Here is a 26,469-nt window from a genome sequence, read left to right as displayed (position 1 = left end):
ATTAAAAAAATACATGCAACTATTATTTGTTGCTTTTAATTTTTTTTCTAAAACTGCTTTAAAACGTTAAACTTTTTTCTGAGGACTGATATAAGTAATGAGTCTGCTATGTGACGAGAGTGTCTCCTGTGTGAAAGAAGCCTGCAAACACTGTTTTCAGGCTTTACTCATGCATACAACGTAACAATATTGTTTCAGTGGGTTTTATTGCAGAGATTAAGTGCAGCTCAAAGGCTAATGCTAATGCCAGTAACTTTGCAAGTGTTTTTGAATAATATTTTCTTCCTCTTTATCACTTCATCAACAATAATAAGCTTATGTGAATGGAGGGGGGTGGCAGTGAGGAATAGACCAGTTTATCCTAGGTTATACGCAAATGAAAGACAATGGATGAGATTTACTAAAACTAAAGAGTGCAAAATCTGGTGTAGCTCTGCACAGAAACCAGAAATCAGCTTCCAGGTTTTATGGTCGAAGCTTAACCACTTGATGACCCCCGCACGACGATATACGTCATCAAAATGGCACGGCTGGGCACAAGGGCGTACATGTACTTCCCCTTTAAGATCCCAGCCGTGGTTCACGAGCGCCCGGTCCTCTTCTCCGTGACCGTCCACGCGGGAACAGCGGACCGCCGGTGTCCCGCGACCGGGTCACAGAGAGGAAGAACGCGGAGAGGTAAGTGTAAACAAACCTCTCCCCGTGCTTCCTAGTGAGCCTGTCACTGATCGTCTGTCCCCTTTAAGAGCCCAGCTGTGGGTCACGCAGCGTGCCGCCGGCGGTGCGCTAGCGACCCAGTCCTCTTCTCAGTGACCGTCCCTGCGGGAACATCGGGGAGAAGTGTAAACAAACCTCTCCCCGTGCTTCCTAGTGTGGATGTCACTGATCGTCTGTTCCCTGTGTTAGGGAACGACGATCGGTAATGTCACATGCACAGCCACGCCCCCCCACAGTAAGAACACTCCCTTAGGGCACACTTAACCCCTACAGCACCCCCTCCTGGTTAACCCCTTCACTGCCAGTGTCATTTTTACAGTAACCAGTGCATTTTCATAGCACTGTTCGCTGTAAAAATGACAATGGTCCCAAAATAGCGTCAAAAGTGTCCGATGTGTCCACCATAATGTCGCAGTCGCGAAAAAAAAACGCTGATCGCCGCCATTACTAGTAAAAAAAAAATAATAAAAAAAATGCCATAAAACTATCCCCTATTTTGTAAACGATATAACTTTCGCGCAAACCGATCAATAAACGCTTATTGCGATTTTTTTTTACCAAAAATATGCAGAAGAATACGTATCGGCCTAAATTGAGATAAAAAATAGTTTTTTTGATATATTGATATATTTTTGGGGGATATTTATTATAGCAAAAAGTTAAAAATATTGATTTTTTTTTCAGAATTGTCGCTCTATTTTTGTTTATAGCGCAAAAAAAAAAAAAAAAAAAATACCACCAAAAGAAAGCTCTATTTGTGAGGAAAAAAAGGACGTCAATTTTGTTTGGGAGCCACGTCGCACAACCGCGCAATTGTCAGTTAAAGCGACGCAAAAAGGGGCCTGGTCCTTTACCTGCATAATGGTCCGGGGCTTAAGTGGTTAATTGAACAAGCAGAGGTTAGAAGCCGATTGGTTACCATGCACAGCTGCACTAGATTCAGAGTGCTCCAGTTTTAGTAAATCCCCCCAATAGCAATCCGGAGTGATAATCGCCAATCACTGGTTTCCCCTGTCAGCTGTCTGTCAGCCGTGTCAATGTCACCCACATGGATAGGAGCGTGAGATTGTAATCAGGTAATGGCCAACAATGCAGAAGAATAGACATCACTACAATGGTGGTAACATTAATAATTAAATTACCTTCTTTATGGATTGTTACGATGATGGGCACGATCACTAGCACCAGAGCTACTGGTACAACAAATGCACAGATTATCCTGGTCTTTAGGGAAAATTGACGGCAAAACTGAAGAAAAAACTGAAAAGGGAATATTAATTTTAGAACAATAAATGTCTGTGTGTACATAGATCATCCATAGAAATGTATACTGAGCTACTTAAAGTGGTTGTAAATGATCACCTTGTAAAACAATCCTGTCAGTTTAAAAAATAAATAAAAGGCAAAACATTTGTGTATAGATATCAAAAACATTATAATTACAATTTTTCCCCTTTTTTTATAAGAGATCACATTCCCTCTGTTCTCAGCTGCATAAGAGCTGAGGGAGGAGAAACAGCAGTAAACTGAGCTTCCCAGTGAAAGGATGTGCAGGTGAGTGTCAGGACAAGTCTCATCATAGGAGAAGAGTTTCCAGGCAGAGCTGACCACAGTGTGTTCTCCAGCTTAGTGTGGTCACTTTTTAATAGGAAACAGAGGGAGGGGCAGGAACACCAGGGATTTCACACAAAGGAAGCAATACAAAGAGGACAGGTTACTTTTTTATACAAGTACATGGTGCAAGTATTACGGATATGAAAAGTTGGACATAATTATATTATATTATTTGAATCAACTTAATTTCTCAATTACTTGTCGTTAAATAGCTGCCATGAAGCTATGATTATGACACTTCATGTTAGGCTCCATTCACACTAATGCTTTTTTTGATGCATTTTGCATTTTGCAGAAATGCAGGGAAATTTAACATGGTTTCCTATGGAACATGTTCACAACAATGTTTTTTTGTGCCTCTGCGTTTTTGGAAAGGGTCAGGGACTTTTTTTCCTGCGAAAGGCAGCGTTTTGCATGCAATAGAATTCAATGGACCTGCATCCAAAACGCAAGTACCGCGATTTTGCCGCGATTTGCGTTTTTTTTTACCTGTTTATAGCTGATTGTTAACCACTTCCAGACCTGCGCACGACGATGTACGTCCTCTTTTTAAAGATTGATATCTCGGTAACGGCAGCAGCTGCTGCCACAACCGAGGTATCGATCTTTAGTGTGCGCGGTCTGGTACACGATAACGGCGGTCTCCGCGGTGGATTCGCCGCGAGATCGCCGTTATCGGTGGCGGGAGAGGGGCCCCCCCTCCCGCCGCTCTCCCGCGCCCTCCGCCGCTTACCGGAGCCGTCAGTAGCGGCGGAGGAGATCGGGACCGTTCGGTTGGTGACTGGGGACTAGACTGAAGGAAAAATCTCCTTCGCCCGTCCCCATAGCTCTGCTGGGCGGAAGTGACGTCAAAACGTCAGTCCCGCCCAGCCTCTTAAAGAGACAATTTATTTTTATTTATTTTTTTTGAATTTTTTTTTACATTCCTTATAATAGGAATAAAAGTGATCAATTTTTTTTTTCCAGTGTAAAAAGTAATAAAATAAATAAAAATAAATAAGAAAACAAAAAACAATTTTTTTTAAAGCGCCCCGTCCCGACGAGCTCGCGCGCAGAAGCGAACGCATACGCGAGTAGCGCCCGCATATGAAAACGGTGTTCAAATCACACAAGTGAAGTATCGCCGCGATCGTTAGAGCGAGAGCAATAATTATAGCCCTAGGCCTACTCTGTAGCTCAAAAAATGCAATCTCTAGAATTTTTTAAACATCGCCTATCGAGATTTTTAAGGGTAAAAGTTTGACGCCATGCCACGAGTGTGCGCAATTTTTAAGCGTGACATGTTGGGTATCATTTTACTCGGCGTAACATTATCTTTCACAATATATTAAAAAATTGGGCCAAATTTATTGTTGTCTTATTTTTTAATTCAAAAAAGTGTTTTTTTTCCAAAAGAAGTGCGCTTGTAAGACCGCTGCGCAAATACGGTGTGACAAAATGTATTGGAATGACCGCCATTTTATTCTCTAGGGTGTTAGAAAAAAATATATATAATGTTTGGGGGTTTTAAGTAATTTTCTAGCAGAAAAAACTGTTTTAGTCTTGCAAACACCAAATCTGAAAAACACCTAAGGTCTGGAAGTGGTTAAAAAAATAAAAATTACTGTCAAAAAAATAAAATAAAACGCAAAACGCAAATGGCGGTAAAAACGCACGTCAAAAAACGCAGCAAGCACCGCAAAAAGCATTGCAAAAACGCTCAAAAGCAACATGCATAGGTGTGAATCGAGCCTGACATAATCTTATCCTACAATCCGCTAGGTTATCTATTTTCATTTACATTTATAAGAGTTCATAGGTGTGCGCAGACTATCGCATTAGGGTGTGCACCCCAAAGCTCCAACACATATGCATTTAAAATATTTACCGGCCTCTTCCCTGCTCTCCATCCTGAAACAATGGGATGAAGGGGGAGCAAGGGAGCACATGGGGGACCCGGGAAACAGAAGCACGAGTAACAGGGAAAGAAGGGGTGGCATATATTGGTACCGATCCGCTATATTTTTCTCCTGTAGCAGCTGAATGTTGACAAAAGGGAGGAGAAGGAGAAGCTTACTTTCAGCTGCTGCAAGATTAAAATACAGATTGAGTCCACTAAATTACACCCCCCCCCCCCCCCCGCCACCTCTCCTGTCCAGGTTCTGAGGGGCGGCAAGGAAGGATTGCAGTTTACCTGTCACCTGCCCACCATTGACAGGTTGCCAATCCCAGGATTAGGGTGTGCCCAGGCACACCTGGCACACCCCTTGCGCATGCCTATGTAAGAGTTACTGTCCTGAATGATTACGCCTTTTTCTACTATACTATTGTACATGTTCTGTTAATGGAATATCTGTTACTATTATATTATTGTATATGCTCTGTTAATAGAATTTTGTTGATAATTATAAAATTCAATAAAATACTTGAAACTTAAAAAATAACCCTTTTTTTTAACCTCTTGACCACCGCCCCATGTCAAAAAGACGTCCTCTTTTTAAAGATGGATATCTCGGTAACGGCAGCAGCTGCCACAACCGAGGTATCCATCTCTTCAGTGGGCGGTGCTGTACACGATAACGGCGGTCTCCGCAGCGGATTCGCCGCGAGATCGGCGTTATCGGTGGCGGGAGAGGGCCCCTCCCGCGCCCTCCACCGCTTACCGGAGCCGTCGGTAGCGCCGGAGGCGATCGGGTCCATTCGGCAGCTGACTGGGGTTGCGAGTGAGGGAAAAATGTCCTTCACCCGTCCCCATAGCTCTGTCAGTCCCGTCAGTCCCGACCAGCGTCTTAAAGAAACATTTTTTTTTTTGTCATTTGAAAAAATGACATTTTCAATTTTTTTTTCTTTTTTTTGCATTTAAGTCTAAATATAAGGTCTTTTTGACCCCAGATCTCATATTTAAGAGGACCTGTCATGCTTTTTTCTATTACGAGGGATGTTTACATTCCTTATAATAGGAATAAAAGTGATCAAATGTTTTTATTTTTTTTATTTCAGTGTAAAAATTAACTAACTATTAAATAAATAAAAATAAATAAGAAAACAGAAAAAAATGTTTTTTAAAGCGCCCCGTCCCGACGAGCTCGCACACAGAAGCGAACACATACGCGAGTAGCGCCCGCATATGAAAACTGTGTTCAAACCACACAAGTGAGGTATCGCCGCGATTGTTAGAGCGAGAGCAATAATTACAGCCCTAGACCTCCTCTGTAACTCAAAAAATGCAACCTGTAGAATTTTTTAAACGTCGCCTATCGAGATTTTTAAGGGTAAAAGTTTGACGTCATGCCACGAGCGGGCGCAATTTTTAAGCGTGACATGTTGGGTATCATTTTACTCGGCGTAACATTATCTTTCACAATATATAAAAAAAAAATCGGCAAAATTTATTGTTGTCTTATTTTTTTAATTCAAAAAAGTTATTTTTTTTTCAAAAAAAGTGCGCTTGTAAGACCGCTGCACAAATACAGTGTGACAACAAGTATTGCAATGACTGCCATTTTATTCTCTAGGGTGTTAGAAAAAAAAAAGATATAATGTTTGGGGGTTTTAAGTAATTTTCTAGCAAAATCCGAATCTGAAAAACAAGCCCGGTGGGAAAGAGGTTAAAATGCAGTGCACGGTAACGCATGGTATAGGCAGTGTGGTGAACTGCAGTGTGTCAGGATCTATTATACAATACATTGGCGTGACATTCATAATTTCACTGTGTCCTATGTGAGCGGCTGCGTCCAACGGGAAATTCTTACAATTTGTCTCAGAAGGTTAGCCTTCTTTCCATAATCCGTCCTCCGTGATTGTTCCCTTTCGTTATTCTGCCCAGAATTTCCATTTTGCAACATCTGGAAAAAAAAAGCATATAGATACATATAGTGAATGGCATTTGATCACTGCGCACGTTGCCATGCGTTGTAGGAATGGGAGTGGCTACAATGCACAAGCGTGAATAGGCCTTTTGTGATTTTTTAAAGCAAAACTAAAGACATTTAAAAAACTGTACAAGTCAGCTGCTCTTTATTGCAGAAGAGAATTATGCAATGTCTTTTCCACAATAAAATAACAATACCTGCCGCTGCCGGCTTTTATCTATGACATGTAAACTGAGACGCACATGTGAAAGTATGGAATGTGTGACTCACAAAGCATGTGAACCCTGTGCTTGGGTGTAACTTTACTTTTTACAGCTTTTGATTTTTTTTTCCAAACTGTTTTTTCCACCACATAGGGGACTTTATTTTTCTTGTGTAATGGAAACAAAGTATTTGTATTTATTTTTTTGATGACAGGTTCTCTTTAACCACTTAAGACCCGGATCATTATGCTGCTAAAGGACCCTTTTTGCGATTCGGCACGGCGTCGCTTTAACTGACAATTGCGCGGTCGTGCGACGTTGCTCCCAAACAAAATTGGCGTCCTTTTTTCCCCCACAAATAGAGCTTTCTTTTGGTGGTATTTGATCACCTCTGCGGTTTTTATTTTTTGCGCCATAAACAAAAATAGAGAGACATTTTTGAAAAAAAATCTATATTTTATACTTTTTGCTATAATAAATATCCCCAAAAAAGATATAAAAAAATGTTTTTCCTCAGTTTAGGCCGATACGTATTCTTCTACCTATTTTTTGTAAAAAAAAAAAAAAAAATCGCAATAAGCGTTTAACGATTGGTTTGCGCAAAAATTATAGCGTTTATAAAATAGGGGATAGTTTTATGGCATTTTTATTAATATTTTTTTTTTACTACTAATGGCGGTGATCAACAATTTTTTTCGTGACTGCGACATTATAGCGGACACATCGGACAATTCTGACACATTTTTGGGACCATTGTCATTTTCACGGCAAAAAGTACTATAAAAATGCATTGATTACTGTGAAAATGTCAATTGCAGTTTAGGAGTTAACCACTAGGGGGCGCTGTAGGGGTTAGGTGTGACCTCATATGTGTTTCTAACTGTAGGGGGGCGGGGCTGGACTTGTGACATCTTTGATCGTCTTTTCCTATATCAGGGAACAGACGATCAATGACAGTGCCACTGTGAAGAACGGGGGAAGGTGTGTTTACACACAGCTCTCCCCGTTCTTCAGCTCCTGTGACCGATCGCGGGCCCCCGGCGGCGACCCACGGCTAGGCACTTAGGGCCAGATTCTTAAAAGGCTTACGACGGCGCAACGCCATTTGCGCCGTCGTAAGTCCTAATCTGGGCCGTCGTATCTATGCGACTGATTCTTAGAATCAATTACGCATAGATACCCATTAGATCTGACAGGCGTAAGGCTCTTACGCTGTCAGATCTTAAATGCAATTTTTTTCCCCGCCGCTAGGTGTCGCATCGTCGTTTTCCCATTTGTCTATGCAAATTGGCTAGTTACGCGAGATTCCCGAACGTATGCGCGGACGACGCAGTGATTTTACGACGTTTCCGTAAGCGTAAACTTGCCCCTGCTATATGAGGGGCAAGTTTACGAAGGTCCGTCGTATGCCATGTTAAGTATGGCGTCGGGTCAGCGTCGGCTTTTTCCGTCGTTTTTGTAAGTCGTTCGCGTATACGACTTCACGTCAATGACGCTCACGTCGGCGTCATTGACGTTTTCCGTCGTGAGCTGGAGCATGCGCACTGGGCTATTTTTACGGCCGGCGCATTCGCAGTTCGATCGTCGTGGGGGCGCGCTTAATTTAAATACAATATATATATATAAATCATCTTTTGCCTGACGAAGAGGTCCTGCGTGGCCTCGAAACGTTGCTCTTTTGGATCAATAGATATGCATTAAATCTTTGGACGTTTTTTTAAGATGATCCCTGGTGTGCTGGCGAATATATATATATATGATTTACTTTCCGGTTCCCAGCCGGTGATCGTTTCAGCACCCTTTTACTACTTGGCCATTTTGCCGGAAGGTGTGCAATCGGAATATTTTTGTAATTTAAATACAAGCCGCCCCCTTTGAATTACGCGGCCTTACGCCGGGCCATTTACACTACGCCGCCGCACATTACGGAGCAAGTGCTTGGAGAATAAGGCACTTGCTCCAGTAATTTGCGGCGGCGTAGTGTAAATGGCTTACGCTACGCCGCCGCGGAATAGACAAGAATCTGGCCCTTAAAGGGGACGTACAGGTACGTGCTTGTGCCCAGCCGTGCCATTCGGCCGACGTATATTGGCGTTAGGCGGTCCTTAAGTGGTTAATAGAAATAGCACAATAGCTTGTAAATGTATGGGGGATGTGAACACAATAATCCATTGATGAACCCTGCTATACACACTGCTATATACACATTCTAGCAAACTTTTCAATAAAATAATAAAAATAGGAATTTTTAGTGCACACGTTTTGCCATACATGTATGTCGGTGGCAGCGAAAGGGTTAAAACCCAAGGGTAGATAACATTACAGACAGAAAAATCAGCACAAGTGAACAGAACTTGCAGTCAGTGTGATGTGTCTCTTGTGCTGATGTCTCCTCTTTCACACCCACCGTTCACATTGACCGCGGCTTTGAAATTGTGCGATTTCATTTGAAGTGGCGCAATTTCAAAGCCGCATGCCAGTGCGACTTAGGGGTGCAACTTGAAAGAATTCCGGTGCGGCTTCATGCACAGATTTCTATTCGGGTCGCAACCCGAAATCGCCAAAAGTAGTGGATTTTTCAAATCCATGCAGCGCCGCAAAGTCGGCGCCGCATCGATTTGAACACTGCCATTGCCGGCAATAGGATGCAAATTATCATGCGGGGGCCTCAGTAGAAATTCTCCTCCATCCCTGACCTCCGCCCCCCTCCTCACACCCTCGTTGCTGTAATTTTCCGGTGTGGTGGAGTTTAACCCCTTTAATACTGGGCACTTTCACCCCCCTTCCTGCCCAGGCCAATTTTCAGCTTTCAGCGCTTTCGCACGTTGAATGACAATTGCGCGGTCATGCAACACTGTACCCAAACTACATTTTTATCCTTTTTTTGAGACAGATAGAGCTTTCTTTTGGTGGTGCTTAAATCACCACTGGGTTTATATTTTTTGCTAAATAAACTAAAAAAGACCCAACATTTTGGAAAAAAAAAAAACAAGCAGTTTTTCTTAGTTTCTGGTATAAAGTTTTGCAAATAAGTAATTTTTCTTCTTCACTGATAGGGCTGCACTGATGGGCACTAATGAGGCTGCACTGATGGGCACTAATGAGGCTGCACTGATGGGTACTAATGAGACTACACTGATGGGCACTAATGAGGCTGCACTGATGAGACTGCACTGATGGGTACTAATGAGACTACACTGAAGGGCACTGATGAGGCTGCACAGATGGGCACTGATGAGGCTACACTGATGGGCACTGATTATATGTTCATACTACATTTCATGTGCACTCGTACCTGAGTTTCATGGAAACCGTTTTCCTGGTCAGGACGGTGGTACACATTTGGCGATGTACATGCGGCACTCTCCTGTGGATCACTGATCTGTACCAACTAGGACAAAAGAGACATGTAAGCTCAGTATGAAGGCTTGTGTATATACGGTATATATGACAATACTGGGGTGCACAATGTAATATGTATTAATGGTTGCTGTATTTGCACAGGAGCCTCTTGGTTTGTTTGGCATGCCCGCAGTCTGCACAGGAACAGAAATCACAGGAAGATAAATTGTGATTTCCTCTTTTACAGACTTAGAGTATATGTAAACCCTCACCTTGAAAAACAACCCATTCGGTTTAAAATAGAAATTAAAGGCAAAATATTTGAGTATAGATATAAAAAACAATATAAGTACAATCCCCCCCCCCTTTTTTTTTTATAAGAGATCACATTCCCTCTGTTCTCAACTGCATAAGAGCTGAGGGAGGAGAAACAGCAGAAAGCTTCCCAGTGGAATGTTGCACAGGTGGGTGTCAGGACTCAGGAAAAGTCTGATTATTGGAGTGAAGTAGGTTGAGTTCCCAGCATAGCTAGAAAACTGACCACGCTGTGTTCTCATGCCTAGTGTGGTCAATTTTAATAGGAAATCAGAGGGACTGGCAGGAACACCAGGGATTTCACACAAAGGAAGCAATACAAAGAGGACAGGATACATTAATTGCAGTCATGTGCACTGCTCTATGTACATTACACATTCCTTAGGCCTCGTACACACGACCGAGAAACTTGACGGGCGAAACACATCGTTTTGTTTGTCGAGTTCCTTGTTAGGCTGTGGAGGATCTCAGCGAGCCAAATTTCTCCATTGCCGTCGAGGAAAAAGAAGACATGCTCTCTTTTTGGCTTGACGAGTTCCTCAACAGTTTCCTCGTCGAAAAATGTACACACGACCGGTTTCCTCAGCAAAAAAAAACCAGCAAGTTTCTTGCTGTTTTTTGCCGAGAAACTCGGTCGTGTGTACGAGGCCTAAGTCCTTGCTGCATCTCAGGAGTGAGCAAGAAAGAGCGGCCACATTGCCACATTCTGTAGGACCACGGAGATGGACCACGGAGAAGGAACAGGAAGTTAGATAACAGCAGCAGTAAAAAAGGAATTTGGGGATTGGGAGGAGAGCAATAGAAGGGACTTTTCTGAGTACTAACTGGAATAGAATATTGGGTTAGTGTCATTAAACCCATAGCCGCATGGATGACTGCATGCTGAATATCAGGATAAACTACTTCCAAACACCTTGGCCTGGATTCAGGTAGAATTGCGCTATTTTTACGGAGGCGCAGGGCAACGTTTTTGCCCTGCGCCCCCGCAATTTTTTTGCGCTGCCCTCGATTCACGGAGCAGAAGCTCCGTAAATTGAGCAGGCGCGCCGGCAAAATGCCCGGCGTAAGCGCGCGCAATTTAAATGATCCCGTAGGGGGCGGGAATCATTTAAATTAGGCGCGTTCCCGCGCCGATCGTAGAGCGCATGCTCCGTCGGGAAACTTTCCCGACATGCATTGCGGCAAATGACGTCGCAAGGACGTCATTTGCTTCAAAGTGAACGTGAATGGCGTCCAGCGCCATTCACGAATCACTTACGCAAAGTACGTAAAATTCAAATTTCGCGACGCGGGAACGACGGGTATACGTAACATTGGCTGCGCCTGCTAATAGCAGGGGCAGCCTTGCGCAAAAACCGCCATACGGAAACAACGTAAATTGCGTACGCAGGGCTTGCGCAACGTTGTGAATCGGTGTTAGTATGCAATTTGCATACTATACGCTGAGCACAACGGGAACGCCACCTAGCGGCCATCGCAAGAATGCAGCCTAAGATATGCGGGCATAAGAGCCTTATGCCGCGCATATCTTAGGCTGCAGTCGGCGTAACAAGGTTCCTGAATCAGGAGCACTCGTTACACCGGAGCAAGTAAGCAATTGCACTGTGTAACTTATGGTTACACAGGCGCAATTGCTTCTTGAATCCAGCCCCTTATTTATAGTAGTAGTGAACATACAATGTTATATGGGAAGTACTGACAGTCTGCAGGAGCTAGACTTTGCGCCTCGATCTTCTGATCACGGTTGCAATGCTCTGCAGGCTCCAGAATTTGTTTTACAATTAAATTCACTTTTTTTCACCTGCAAAAAGATGTGCATTTATCTTTTATTTTTTTTAAGGTAAACTTATTCATTAATTATTTATACAATGTCTTGAAAAAGTATTCATACCCCTTGAAATTTTCCACATTTTTTAATGTTACAACTATAAACATAAATGTATTTTATTGGCATTTCATGTGATAGACCAACACAAAGTAGAACATAATAGGGAAGTGGAAGGAAAATGATAAATGGTTTTCAAAATTATTTACAAACAAATATGTGAAAAGTGTGGGGGGGGCATTTGTATGGCGCCCCCCTGAGTCAATACTTTGTATAACCACCATTGGCTACAATTACAGCCACAAGTCTTTTTGGGGATGTATCTACCAGCTTTGCGCATCTAGAGAGGGACATTTTTGCCCATTCTTCTTTGCAAAATAGCTGAAGCTCTATCAGGTTGGATGGAGAGCGTCTGTGAACAGCAATTTTCAAGCCTTCCCACAGATTCTCAATTGGATTTAGGTCTGGACTTTGACTGGGCCATTCTAACACATGAATATTCTTTGATCTAAGCCATTTCATTGTAGCTCTGGCTGTATGTTTAGGGTCGTTGTCCTGCTGGAAGGTGAACCTCCGCCCCAGTCTCAAGTCTTTTGCAGATTTTAACAGGTTTTCTTCTAAGATTGCCCTGTATTTGGTTCCATCCATCTTCCCATCAACTCTGACCAGCTGCCCTGTCGCTGCTGAAGAAAAGCATGCCCACAACATGATGCTGCCACCACCATGTTTCACGGTGGGGATGGTGTGTTCAGGGTGATGTGCAGTGTTAGTTTTCCCGCCACACATAGCGTTTTGCTTTTAGGCCAAAAAATTTATTTTGGTCTCATCTGACCAGAGCACCTTCTTCCACATGTTTGCTGTGTCCCCCACATGGCTTCTCGTGAACTGCAAATGGGACTTCTTGTGTTTTTCTTTCAACAATGTCTTTCTTCTTGCCACTCTTCCATAAAGGGCAGATTTGTGGAGAGCACGACTAATTGTTGTCCTGTGGACAGATTCTCCCAGCTGAGCTGTGGGTCTCTGCATCTCCTCCAGAGTTCCCATGAGGCCTCTTGGCTGATTCTCTGATGAATGCTCTCCTTACCCAGCCTGTCAGTTTAGGTGGACGCCCATGTGTTGGTAGGTTTGTAGTGGTGCCATACTCTTTCCATTTTCGGATGATAGATTGAACAGTTCTCTGTGAGATGTTCAAAGCTTGGGATATTTTTTTCATAACCTAACGATGCTTTATACTTCTCCATAACTTTATCCCTGACCTGTCTGGGGCGTTCCTTGGCCTTCATGATGCTGTTTGTTCACCAAGGTTCTCTAACAAACCTCTGAGGGCTTCACAGAACTGTAGCTGTATTTATACTGAGATAAAATTACACACGTGGACTATTTACTAATTATTTACTAATTAGGTGACTTCTGAAGGCAATGGGTTCCACCAGATTTTAGTTAGGGGTATCAGAGTAAAGGGGGCTGAATACAAATGCACGCCACACTTTTCACATATTTATTTGTAAAACGTTTGAAAACCGTTTATCATTTATTTTCCTCCCACTTCACAATTATGTTCCACTTTCTGTTAGTCTATCACAAAAATAAAATAAAAAATACATTTATGTTTTTTGGTTGTAAAATAACAAAATGTGGAAAATGCTTTTTCAAGGCACTGTAAGTGCAGGTCACATGACATTCATTCATTTGCTCTGTACGGTGCTGGCAGAGCAAGCAGGAAGCCTCTGCGTCATCCTCCCAGAACAATGCAGCGGCTCTTCTCACACATTCCTCGCTGTGCTAAACCACCCTACAATGATGCAATTATCATATCAGGTGATTTTTTCAGGAGGGGGTGAGGTCGTCAGTGAAAAAGTTGTATCTGCTCCTCAAGACAAAAAAATGACTCGGGAGAGGAAGACGTAGAAAGTGAAGGATTGATTCCCACAAATAGAGCTTTCTTATGGTGGTATTTGGTCACCTCTGCGGTTTTATTTTTTGCACTATAAAACAAAAAAAATAAAAAATCTAAAAAATCTAAAAAAAAAAATCTAACTTTTTATCAATTTAGGCCAATATGTATTCTATTACTTATTTTTGGTAAAAAAAAAAATCCCAGTAAGTCTATATTAACCACTTGCCGACCGCCGCATGTATATGTACGTCCACAGAATGGCACGTACAGGCAAATGGGCGTACAGGTACGTCCTTGCCTTTCCATGGGTCGGGGGTCCGATCGGGACCCCCCCCGCTACATGCGGCGGTCGGATTCCCGCGGGGAGCGATCCGGGACGACGGCGCGGCTATTCGTTTATAGCCGCTCCGTCGCGATCGCTCCCCGGAGCTGAAGAACGGGGAGAGCCGTATGTAAACACGTCTTCCCCGTGCTTCACTGTGGCGGCTGCATCGATCGAGTGATCCCTTTTATAGGGAAACTCGATCGATGACGTCAGTCCTACAGCCACACCCCCCTACAGTTGTAAACACACACTAGGTGAACCCTAACTCCTACAGCGCCCCCTGTGGTTAACTCCCAAACTGCAACTGTCATTTTCACAATAAACAATGCAATTTAAATGCATTTTTTGCTGTGACAATGACAATGGTCCCAAAAATGTGTCAAAATTGTCCGAAGTGTCCGCCATAATGTCGCAGTCACAAAAAAAATCGCTGATCGCCGCCATTAGTAGTAAAAAAAAAAAATAATAATAAAACTATCCCCTATTTTGTAAACGCTATAAATTTTGCGCAAAGCAATCGATAAACGCTTATTGAGATTTTTTTTTACCAAAAATAGGTAGAAGAATACGTATCGGCCTAAACTGAGGAAAATTTTTTTTTTATATATGTTTTTGGGGGATATTTATTATAGCAAAAAGTAAAAAATATTGAATCTTTTTCCAAAATTGTCGCTCTATTTTTGTTTATAGCACAAAAAATAAAAACCGCAGAGGTGATCAAATACCACCAAAAGAAAGCTCTATTTGTGGGGAAAAAAGGACGCCAATTTTGTTTGGGAGCCACGTCGCACGACCGCGCAATTGTCTGTTAAAGTGACGCAGTGCCGAATTGTAAAAACACCTTTGGGCATTTAGCAGCATATTGGTCCGGGGCTTAAGTGGTTAACCACTTCAGCCCCGGAAGAATTGGCTGCTCAATGACCAGGCCATTTTTGCGATTCGGCACTGCGTCGTTTTAACTGACAATTGCGCGGTCGTGCCACGTGGCACCCAAACAAAATGTATGCCCTTTTTTTCCCACAAATGGAGCTTTCTTTTGGTGGTATTTGATCACCTCTGCGATTTTTTATTTTAAACAAAAAAAGAGCGACAATTTTGAAAAAAACACAATATTTTGTACTTTTGCAATAATAAATATCCCTAATTAAAAAAAAAATCAGTTTAGGCCGATACATATTCTTCTACATGTTTTTGGTAATAAAAATCGCAATAAGCGTATATTGATTGGTTTGCACAAAAGTTACAGCGTCTACAAAATAGGGGATAGTTTTATGGCATTTTTATTATTATTATTTTTTTTACTAGTAATGGCGACGATCTGTGACTTTTATCGGGACTGCAACTTTATACCGGAGACATCGGACACCTTTGACACATTTTTGGGACCATTGTCATTTATACAGCGACCAGTGCTATAAAAATGCATTGATCACTGTAAAAATGTCACTGGCAGGGAAGGAGCGATCAAGGGGTTAATTGTGTTCCCTGGTGTGTTTCTAACTGTGGGGGGATGGGTCTGACCTTGAGGAAATGACAGATCGTGATTCCTAGCTATTAGGAACTCACAATCTGTCTCTCCTCACAGAACAGAACACACACACAGCCCTGTTCTGCCTCTCGTGACCGTGATCGCTTGTGGCCTTACGGGATCCATGCGTCCTGTACTGACAGAACGGCAATCTGCCTTGTTTGCATAGGCAGATCGCCGTTCTGCCTGTGTAGTACCAAATGATCAGTGGGTTCCATTGGACATCGGGTCTGCAGGGCTCGCTGATTAGCTCCTGCTGTGTAAAATCACAGCGGGAGTGAGTGCGCACTTACTCCCAATACTCGGAAGTGCAGGATCATGTGTATATACATGATCTTGTGCAGCGCGGCTGCCCTGTATTAGTAAATGTGGTATGGGGCGGTCGGCAAGTTGCTAATGCAGGGGTCGACAATATCCGGGTGCCAGGTTGCAATTGCGACAAGAAATTTTGACCTGGCGCCCGCCAGTAATTGAGGCCGCGGCTTTGCGGCCTATAAGGCCGTGGCCTCAATTACCAGCCGCCATGATCGTGCGGTGGGGGAGGTGGGGGCGAACGGAGGCACAGGATCCTGTTTCTCAGTGCGCCCCCACCATCGCGCGGCAGGCCCGTGACGGCCGGTAATTGAGGCCACGGCTTTGCGGCCTTGTGAAGTCCCAAGCTCTTCCTTCTGTCAGCTAGCGCCATCTGGTGGTGGCCGTTGGCATTACAAGTTAAACAGCAACTCTAATATGTAATTTTTCACTTTTTTAACTGCCATCTCCTTCCCTCTAATTGGAACCCCCCAAACATTATATATATATTTTATCCTAACACCCTAGAGAATAAAATGCCAATCGTTGCAATACTTTGTCACGCCGTATTTGCACAGCGGTCTTACAAGTGCACTTTTTTTGGAAAAAATTACACTTTTTTAATTAAAAAATAAGACAATAGTAAAGTTATCCCATTTTTTTTTTTATATTGTGAAAGATAATGTTACGCCGAGTAAATTCATACCCAACATGTCACGCTTCAAAATTGCGTCCGCTCGTGGAATGCCGACAAACTTTTACCCTTTAAAATCTCCATAGGCGACGTTTAAAAAAATCTACAGGTTGCATGTTTTGAGTTACAGAGGAGGTCTAGGGCTAGAATTATTGCTCTCGCTCTAACGATCGTGGCAATACCTCACATGTGTGGTTTGAATACGGTTTACATATGCGGGTGCTACTCACGTATGTGTTCGCTTCTGCGCGCGAGCTTGTCGGGACGGGGTGCGTTTTCTGGCTCCTAACTTTTTTAGCTGGCTCCTAGATTCCAAGCAAATTTGTCAAACCCTGGGCTAATGTATGGCCAGCTTAAGGCTAGGTTCACACCTATGTGTTTTGTAGTCCATTTTCAGATTTTCAGAAATGCACTACAGTCCATGTACCATGGTTTAATATGGGTCACGTTCACATCTATGCATTTTCAACTGGTGCGTTTTTTAGAAAGGGTATTTTTGGTTCCATAAATTCAGAGGAAACGCATCAAAAATGCATGAAAATGCACGTGCATTTGTTTTGATGTGTTTCTCGCATGACAACGGACACCTACCCCTAGCTACATTAACACATCCCATAAATGCAAAATGCATCAAAAACATGTGTGAAAAAATGCAAACTACACTGCTAAATGCACCAGAATAATGCATCAAATGCAACCTGCTTAGGTGTTCAATGTTTGACCCATAGACACACTCCTAAACCTTGTGGAAAGCCTTCCCAGAAGAGTTGAAGCTGTTATAGTTGCAAATTGTGGGCCAACTCAATATTGAACCCTACGGACTAAGACTGGGATGCCATTAAAGTTCATGGGCCAGATTCTCAAAAGAATTACAGATACACCGGCGTAATTTCGAAAATCCCGCCGGCGTATCATTGTTTTGTATTCTCAAAACAAGATACGCCAGAATTAGGCTAGGATCTGACTGGTCGACGTCGATTTCAGTGTTGCATATGCAAATGAGCCGAAATGCGCCGATTCCCGAACGTTTTTGCGCTGCTTCGCCGTAGTTTACGTTGTTTCCCTAAGCGTAAGGTTACCCCTGCTATATGAGGGGTAACCTTACGTCGGTCCGCCGTATGCCGCGTTAAGTATGGCGTCTGGAAAGCGTCGTCTTTTTCCGTCGTTTACGTCGTTTTACTAAGTTGTTCGCGAATAGGACTTTACGTCAATGACGCTCATGTCGGCTTCATTGACGTTTTCCGTCGTGAGCTGGAGCATGCGCACTGGGCTATTTTTACGGCCGGCGCATGCGCAGTTTGATCGGCAAGGGGGCGCACTTAATTTAAATACAAGCCGCCCCCTTTGAATTACGCGGCCATACGCCGGGCCATTTACACTACGCCGCCGCAAATTACGGAGCAAGTGCTTGGAGAATACGGCACTTGCTCCAGTAAGTTGTGGCGGCGTAGTGTAAATGGCTTACACAACACCGCCGCGGATTCTATGTGAATCTGCCCCACGTGCGTGTAAAGGCAGGTGTCCCAATACTTTTGACAATAGAGTGTAACTCCTTATTGGTAGTGTCAGTACAGTAGCAGCGGATTCACTGGCTGCTGCATCTCCTCTTATATTCTGTGTACTCCACTATGTATATTTTTAGCCAGATTCAGAAAGACTGGCTTAAGTTTGTGCGGGCGTATCGTATCTCAGATACACAACGCCGCCGTAACTTAGAGAGGCAGGTACCGTATTCACAAAGAACTTGCGTCCTAAGTTACGTCGGTGTAGTGAAAATGGTCTCGGTGTAAGCCCGCGTTCAAATTCAAAGTAGGCTGGTAGTTGGCGTGTTGTATGGTAATGAATCGTGACCCCATGTAAATGACGCGCCTAATGAACGGCGCATGCGCCGTCCGTGGACGTATCCCAGTGCGCATGCTCAAAATCACGTTGCAAATAGTCAATGCTTTCGACGTGAACGTAACCTACGCCCAGCCCCATTCACGTACGACTTACGCAACCAACGTGAAATTCGACGGCTGTTCCGACGTCCATACTTAACATGGGCTGCGCCATCTTTTAGGTGTTTTATCTTTACGCCTGAAAAACGCCTTACGTAAACGTTGTATCTTACTGCGACGGGCGTACGTACGTTCGTGAATCGGCGTATCTTGCTCATTTACATAATCCACGTACACGCCCCTAGCGGCCAGCGTAAATAGGCAGCTAGGAGACTTACGTCGGTCGTATCTTAGCAACTGAGAAGCGTATCTCATTTTGAGAATACACTTAAAGATACGACGGCGCGGATTCGGACTTACGACGGCGTATCTACTGATACGCCGTCGTAAGTCTTTCTGAATCTGGCTAATAGTGTATATGTGAATGCCAGGATCACCTAGGTCACAGGTGTCAAACACAAGGCCCGCGGGCCGAATCCGGCCCTCCAGGCCATTTCATGTGGCCCTCGCACCTCTTCAGCCCTCCTCTGGTTCTCCTCCAGACCCTTACTTTCTGCTTTCAAGCAATGCATCCAGCTTCTTCCCAGCAGCAGCATAAGGAATGGGGGGTCCACTGTGATGTAAGGGAGAGTGGGGGATAGGGTTGCCACCTTTTCTTTAAGCCAAACCTGAACACTTTAGCGGCGGCATTTTTTTTGGGTGGGGGGGGGGGTATACGCTACAAGTTGTAAAAGACCTGGGACACTTTTGGTGGCCTGAAAGAGTAGCAATGTGGTGCATAGCTTGTCGCAGAAAATAGAGAGAGAGCTAGATATGTGCTGGGGGGCAGTGGCGGCCAGTGCGCACATTTTTTTTTTGGGGGGGGGGGGCGCAATTAAACTGATTCTGTAAAAAAACATCAATTGCAGCCACTGTGCTCATCATATGCAGCCACTGTGCCCATCATATGCAGCCACTGTGCCCACCATCATATGCAGCCACTCTGCCCATCATCATATGCAGCCACTCTGCCCACCATCATATGCAGCCACTCTGCCCACCATCATATGCAGCCACTGTGCCCATCTTATGCAGCCACTGTGCCCATCTTATGCAGCCACTGTGCCCATCATATACAGCCAATGTGCCCACCAGCATATGCAGCCACTGTGCCCACCATCATATGCAGCCACTGTGCCCACCATCATATGCAGCCACTGTGCCCACCATCATATGCAGCCACTGTGCCCACCATCATATGCAGCCACTGTGCCCATGAAATGCAGCCACTGTGCCCACCATCATATGATGCCTCTGTGCCCATCATATGCAGGCCACTGTGCCAATCATATGCAGCCACTGTGCCCACCATTATATGCAGCCACTGTGCCCATGAAATGCAGCCACTGTGCCCACCATCATATGATGCCTCTGTGCCCATCATATATAGCCATAGGTGTGCGCAGCCTTTTACATTAGGGTGTGCACCCCTAATACACACACGCATACAGGCACACACACTCTTTAAAAAATATATAAACACATGTTTTTTTAATGAGAGGGGGTGAGAGAGAGGGGGGCGAGAGAGAGGGGGTGAGAAATATAGAGGAGGGGTGGTGTGAAAGAGAGGGAGGTGAGAGAGACATGGGGTGAGAGAAATATAGAGGAGGGGTGTGTGAAAGAAAGGGGGTGAGAGAAATATAGAGGAGGGAGGTGTGAAAGAAAGGGGGGTGAGAGAAATATAGAGGAGGGAGGGGTGAGGGAGTGAGAGAGATCGAAAGAGGGAGAGAGAGGGCAAGAGAGAAGGGGCGAGAAAGTGAGGAGGGGTGAGAGGGGGGCATGAGAAAGATAGAAAGGGATGAGAGAGAGGGGGGTGAGAGGGTGTGTGTGTGTGTGAGAGAGAGAGAGGGGTGAAAGAGAGGCGAGAGAGGAGGGGTGAGAGAGGGGGGTGAGGGGGGCATGAGAGCGATAGAAAGGGATGAGAGAGAGGGGGGGTGAGAGGGTGTGTGTGTGTTTGAGGGGGGGGGGTGAAAGAGAGATGAGAGAGGGGGGTAGAGAGAAAGGGTGTTCAGAATGCCTGCTACTCACAATCATGGCCTCAGACTGGTTTCTCTGAGGCTCACACTTCTGTACACTGGTGCCCAGGGGGATTAGAGTGTGCCCAGGCACACCTGGCACACCCCCCGCGCACGCCTGTGTATACAGCCACTGTGCCGGGTGTGCCCATATGTGCTGGGGGTGCTTCAGGGGTCAGATATGTGCTGGGGGGGTGCTTTGTGAGAGAAGAGGGCCAGTGCAAGGGGGATGGGTAGGGGGTAGGATATGTGCTGGAGGGGTGTTCTGGGAAGGAAGAGAGGGGTTGCCAGATTTCAAATCTAATCCACATTTCTAGCCTTGCCTCCCCCCTGCCAAAGCCCCCCCAGCACATGTCCTCCTAACCCCTCGATCACTCATATTTTCTACCTTGTCCTCCTTACCAGACACTCTCTCCCTCTACCTCCTCCATCTACAGAACATAATAAAAACTTAGTGCAGACCTGAGATCAGAGTGTCCCTGCTCCCCCCTCCTCCTCCTCGTGTGTGTACAGAACGGATAAGGAGAAGGAGGGGAGGAGCTGTGATACACTGACACTCTACTCTGCTGAACCAAGCTGCTGTCAGTGTCAGGCAGAGGGGAGACTCGTCACTCCCGGTGCAGTCCATGAGAAAGATGTGCCTGGGTCTGATGCAGTAGTAAACCCGAACACATCATTCAAAAACCGGACTGTCCGGGGGAAAACCGTACAGGTGGCAACCCTAGTGGGGGACTCAAATTCTGATGGTGGGGGGGGGGCTCTTGACATCTAATGTAGGGGGAGGGGATGCGCTGGACATCTAATCTTACAGATACAACCGGCCCTTTTGAGGACAATCATAATGCTGATGCGGCCCACAATGAAATTGAGTTTGACACCCCTGCTCTAGGTATTTACAAAAAGTAAAAGGTAGAGGAAGGACAGGATCTCCAAACTTTGGAGGTTGTTTACTATGTATTAATCTGCTAGTACATCTAACACTTCCCTCCCCCCAGACTGAGCATGCTGCTGCCCAAAGGTGCCCCCTGTGCTCTGGGTGAAGGTCCAAAAGGGGGGTGCACTCTAATACAGGAGGTATGTTACTGGGCAGATCACCAGGTGAAGACAGATGAGAGGAAAGCCTAAAAAAGGAAAAACCAATGCAGCCACCACATCTAATGATTGGTAAACTGCAATATACAGTGGAACCTTGGATTACAAGCATAATCCGTTCCAGGAGAATGCTTGTAATCTAAAGCACTCGCATATCAAAGCAAGTTTCCACAGAGAAGTCAATGGAAACGAAAATAATTTGTTCCGCATTGACTTCTCTGGCATGCAATACCGCATGTGGCCAGAGGCGGGGGGCTCAATGAACATCGGAAATACTCGGAAACGCTCAGGGACAGCTCGGCTGAACTCGGGAACTGAGTATTTCCGAGTTTTTCCACGTATTTCTGAACGGCTCAAATCGGCTCCGGCGCCCCCGCACTTCAGGCCAAATACGGTACTGCACTCTGCACAGGTTTGAATCCTGCTCATATTGCCAGACAACACTCACAAACAGGATTTAAAAAAAAAAGTGCTTGTATTGCGAAACGTTTGTTAACCGCGTTACTCGCAATCCAAGGTTTCACTGTATCCAATTTTTGGTGTTGGGTTTAATATCACTTTATTCCCTGGAATCCAAGTGTAAATCACTCAACAACAACATAAATTGTAGCATTTACAGAAAAAAAGTAGCTTTTGGATTTATAGAATGTGTAAAGCACTCTCCTCTTACATGTAGATCTCCAATGAGGTTGGTTAATCCCTTGGGCTCAATATTTGGATTTCTCAGAAGAAACATACAGTAAATTGGAGCTAATTGGTTACTAGTAACTTTCTGTTGTATACAATGTAGAACAAATAAGAAATGTTCAAAGGAAACAGTCCAGTTCCTTAGGCTGCAGTCACACTTGAGCAACATGGAAAGGTATGCAGAAACGATATTCCTTAATGGTGCCCCAAACGTGGGTAGCAGTTGTGTGTTTTGTCTCGTGAGTCCCATACCCATAACTGTGCGTTGCCAAACACACTTGGCTCAGTGCCAAAAATAGGTACTTGAGCTTCTTTGGTGCATTTGTTGCGCCATAGGCAGCCCATTCAAGTCAATGTGCTGTCGCATGAAAATAGCACCAGAAACACGCTAAAATACGCAACGCAAAAGTGTAATGAGTCACATCGCTCAAGGGGTGAATGCAGCCTATATAGACAGTTTTTTGTCCTAGATATAAGGGATTCAGCCAATTTCTTGGATTCATGGAAGCCAGTGATGCACTATCACACCCAGCAAGTCTTCCAACAGCATGCAGCAAAAATAATTATTTTCAAATACCTGTTCCTGACACACACCCCTTCACCGGCACCCTCCCATCCTCGCCCCACACCGTGAGTGCTGATTTCCCCTTCCCCCTCTGTCCTTCCCTGATTCCCCAGCATGATGCCCCCTCTGCCTCCAACATGATTCCCCTCTGTCCCCCAGCATGATGCCCCCCCTGCCCCCAGCATGATGACCCTCAACATGATGCCCCCTCTGTCTCAGTATAATGCCCCCTCTGCCCCCAACATGATGCTCCCTCTGTTCCAGCATAATGCCCCATCTGCCCCCAACATGATGCCCCCTCTGTCCCAGCATACTGCCCCCCCTGCCCCCAACATGATGCCCCTTCTGTCCCCCAGTATGATGCTCTCTTTTACCCCAGCATGATGCCCCCTCTGTCCCCCAGCGTGAAGCTTCCTTTGTCCCCCAGCATGATGCCCCCCTGCCCCCAGCATGATGACCCCCAACATGATGCCCCCTCTGTCCCAGTATAATGCCACCTCTGCCCCCAACATGATGGCCCCTCTGTTCCAGCATAATGCCCCATCTGCCCCCAACATGATGCCCCCTCTGTCCCAGCATGATGCCCCCTCTGCCCCCAACATGATGCCCCTTCTGTCCCCCAGCATGATGCCCCCTGCCCCCAGCATGATGCCCTCCCTGCCCCCAGCATGATAACCCCCAACATGATGCCCCCTCTGCCCCCAACATGATGCCCTTTCTGCCCCCCCATATGATGCCCCTTCTGCCCCCAGCATGATGCCCTTTCTGCCCCCAGCATGATGCCCCCTCTGCCTCTAACATGATGCCCCCTGTGCCCCAACACGATGCCCCTCTGTTCCAGCATAATGCCCCATCTGCCCCCAACATGATGCCCCCTCTGCCCCCAACATGATGCCCCCTCTGTCCCCCAGTGTGAAGCTTCCTTTGTCCCCCAGCATGATGCCCCCCTGCCCCCAGCATGATGACCTCCAACATGATGCCACCTCTGCCCCCAACATGATGCCCCCTCTGTTCCAGCATAATGCCCCATCTGCCCCCAACATGATGCCCCTTCTGTCCCCCAGCATGATGCTCTCTTTTTCCCCAGCATGATGCCCTCCCTGCCCCCAGCATGATGACTCCCAACATGATGCCCCCTGTGCCCCCAACATGATGCCCTTTCCCCCCCCCCCAATATGGTGTCCTTTCTGCCCCCAAACAAGATGCCCCTTCTGCCCCCAGCATGATGCCCTTTCTGCTCCCAGCATGATGCCCCCTCTGCCTCTAACATGATGCCCCCAGCATGATGCCCCCTCTGTCAGAGGAGGACATTGTCAAAAACCTTGCTGGTTTAATAGTCAGCTCTCAAACCTCCTTCCCTTTTAGCCCCTCTCTCCTACACAACAGATATAGAAAAGAAGGAAAAGACAGCAGGGAAGAAAAGCCGGTCAGGGTGAGACTTTCTGAAAAAGTTATCGGGTAACGATATGACCGTGCTCTGTACTCACCGCCTCTCCTGTGCCCCTATGGGGTGACGTTTGCCCGGGGAGTACAGCTGATATTGCCATGTGCTCAGCTCTCTTCTCCTCTCTCTGTCTCTCTGCCAAGCAAAGCTGAACGCCCACTTGGAATTCTTGGCGACTTTGTTTAGAAGCAGACCTACAGCTGTATATTGTTGATCTTTCAGTAAATCCAAACGTAAGGATCAAGCCTCTATTTCAGCTAACTGTCACTTCTCCTGACACATTCCCAAAACTGCCGGTTCTAGCTTTAGGTGGGTGCTCCAATAATCTTTGGATTTGCACTAGGTGTTCAGAGGACTAATCCTTTCTTCTGGGTCCAAGAAGCACTGACTCATAAGGCTTTAGCTGAATGGAAAACTCACGGATAGTACTCAACTGTCTGGTTGCAAGTGCACTAATATGGCGACAACCAGCGGGATGGAAGATCAGACCAGAGGAGGACCTAGTGATCTGCTGCAGGTGATCTCTCTGAAGAGCTCTCTGCTGCAGGTGATCTCTCTGAAGAGCTCTCTGAGCTGTGGTCTGACCATGTCTTAGGTTCCTGAAGGATTCTCAGCTTCTTTAAGGCCACCCACACAACGTCACACCATTGTCACACCTCATACATGTCATTGCCTATATACAACTCCTCGCACAACAAGTAAACTAGAGTATATCAGAGCAGTCTTCCATGTTTTGTCCCTCACTAGATCAAGTGAAGTATTGATGCAGCATATTATTACGCCTTTATAGTGATTCCAAAAATTAAAGTGTTACTAAACCCAGGACCCTGCATTCACTATATCTGGTCTCCCACAGTACACAGAACATGGAAATGCAATTATTTTAGTAAATATAAACTGCCTAAAACCTTTTCTCATCAGCAGTATATAGCAGTCTTGTGACTTTTATCAATGTCTTGTTATAGCATGTAGGAGGAGTTTTCATTCTCCGCTGACTGTCCTGTGAGACTGTAGGACCCCTGACCCTCTGTCTGGACAGTGCTGTCTGGACATGCACTCCAAACTGAGCATGTGCAGCTTGTCCCCAAGGCTCTGTTCTATCAGCAGATAGATTGGGGACTGGGGAAGAATCAGAGAAGACAGGATCAAAAATCCTTTTTATACAGGATTAACTCCTTAGGTCCCACAGTGAGTAAAACAAGCATGCTTTACTGCATATTACTGCATGTACTGACTGATTTTACTGTTGTGGGTTTAGTAACACTTTAATTTCAGCATACAGTGGAACCTCAGATTACAAGCATAATCTGTTCCAGGAGTATGCTCGTAATCCAAAGTACTCGCATATCAAAGCGAGTTTCCCCATTGAAGTCAATGGAAACAAAAATAATTTGTTCCGCATTGACTTCAATGGGATGCAATACCGCATGCAGCCAGAGGTGGGGGGCACAGAGCCTCGGAAACAGACGGAAAGGCCAGAGGACACTTCGGCTGACCTCGGAAAGACTACCCGAGATTTGCCGAGGTCAGCTGTGCTGTCCTCGGGCCTTTCCGTGCATTTCCAAACAGGGCCGATTGCTGTGATCGGCGACGTTCGGCTCTGCTCAGTTCCGGTGCCCCCCCCCCCCACCTCCCCTGCCAAAAGCAGTACTGCACACCGCTTTGGCCTGAATTTGCACCAATTTGGCCTGAATTGCTCGTGTTGCAAGACAACACTCGCAAACCGAGTCACCATTTTTTAAAACACAGTGCTCGTATCGCGAAACACTCATTAACTGCGTTACTCGCAATCCGAGGTTCCATTCTATTGTGTTATAACAGTCTCATGTATGAGATGGCAATAGCTGGTTTTGTCCCTTGAACTCTGTTCACATCAACATCTTAAGCCTCGTACACACGACCGAGAAACTTGACGGGCGAAACACATCGTTTTGCTAGTCGAGTTCCTTGTTAGGCGGTCGAGGATCTCGGCGAGCCAAATTTCCCCATTCCCGTCGAGGAAAAAGAAGACATGCTCTCTTTTTGGCTCGACGGGATCCTCAACAGTTTCCTCGTCGAAAAGTGTACACACGACCGGTTTCCTCG

The 26,469-nt window shown here is 45.4% G+C and overlaps 1 protein-coding gene across 1 annotated transcript in view; it reads right to left on the bottom strand.

Moving 5' to 3' along the window:
* The window catches only part of LOC120936107, a 39,951-nt gene extending 14,725 nt beyond the window's left edge, over nt 1-25,226 (bottom strand). The window contains exons 1-4 of the mRNA XM_040348224.1: nt 24,428-25,226; nt 9,681-9,776; nt 6,063-6,155; nt 1,860-1,977 (exon numbers count right to left, since the gene is read on the bottom strand). Coding sequence (XP_040204158.1) covers nt 1,860-1,977; nt 6,063-6,155; nt 9,681-9,776; nt 24,428-24,487 — 367 coding nt within the window. The 5' untranslated portion in view covers nt 24,488-25,226. The remainder of the gene's footprint in view (nt 1-1,859; nt 1,978-6,062; nt 6,156-9,680; nt 9,777-24,427) is intronic.
* Between the last annotated feature and the right edge of the window lie 1,243 nt (nt 25,227-26,469).

Source organism: Rana temporaria, chromosome 4, assembly GCF_905171775.1.
Source record: "Rana temporaria chromosome 4, aRanTem1.1, whole genome shotgun sequence".
NCBI classification, from domain to species: Eukaryota; Metazoa; Chordata; class Amphibia; order Anura; family Ranidae; genus Rana; species Rana temporaria.
Note: the sequence above shows the minus strand (reverse complement) of the source record. Positions and strands in the feature narration are given on the sequence as shown.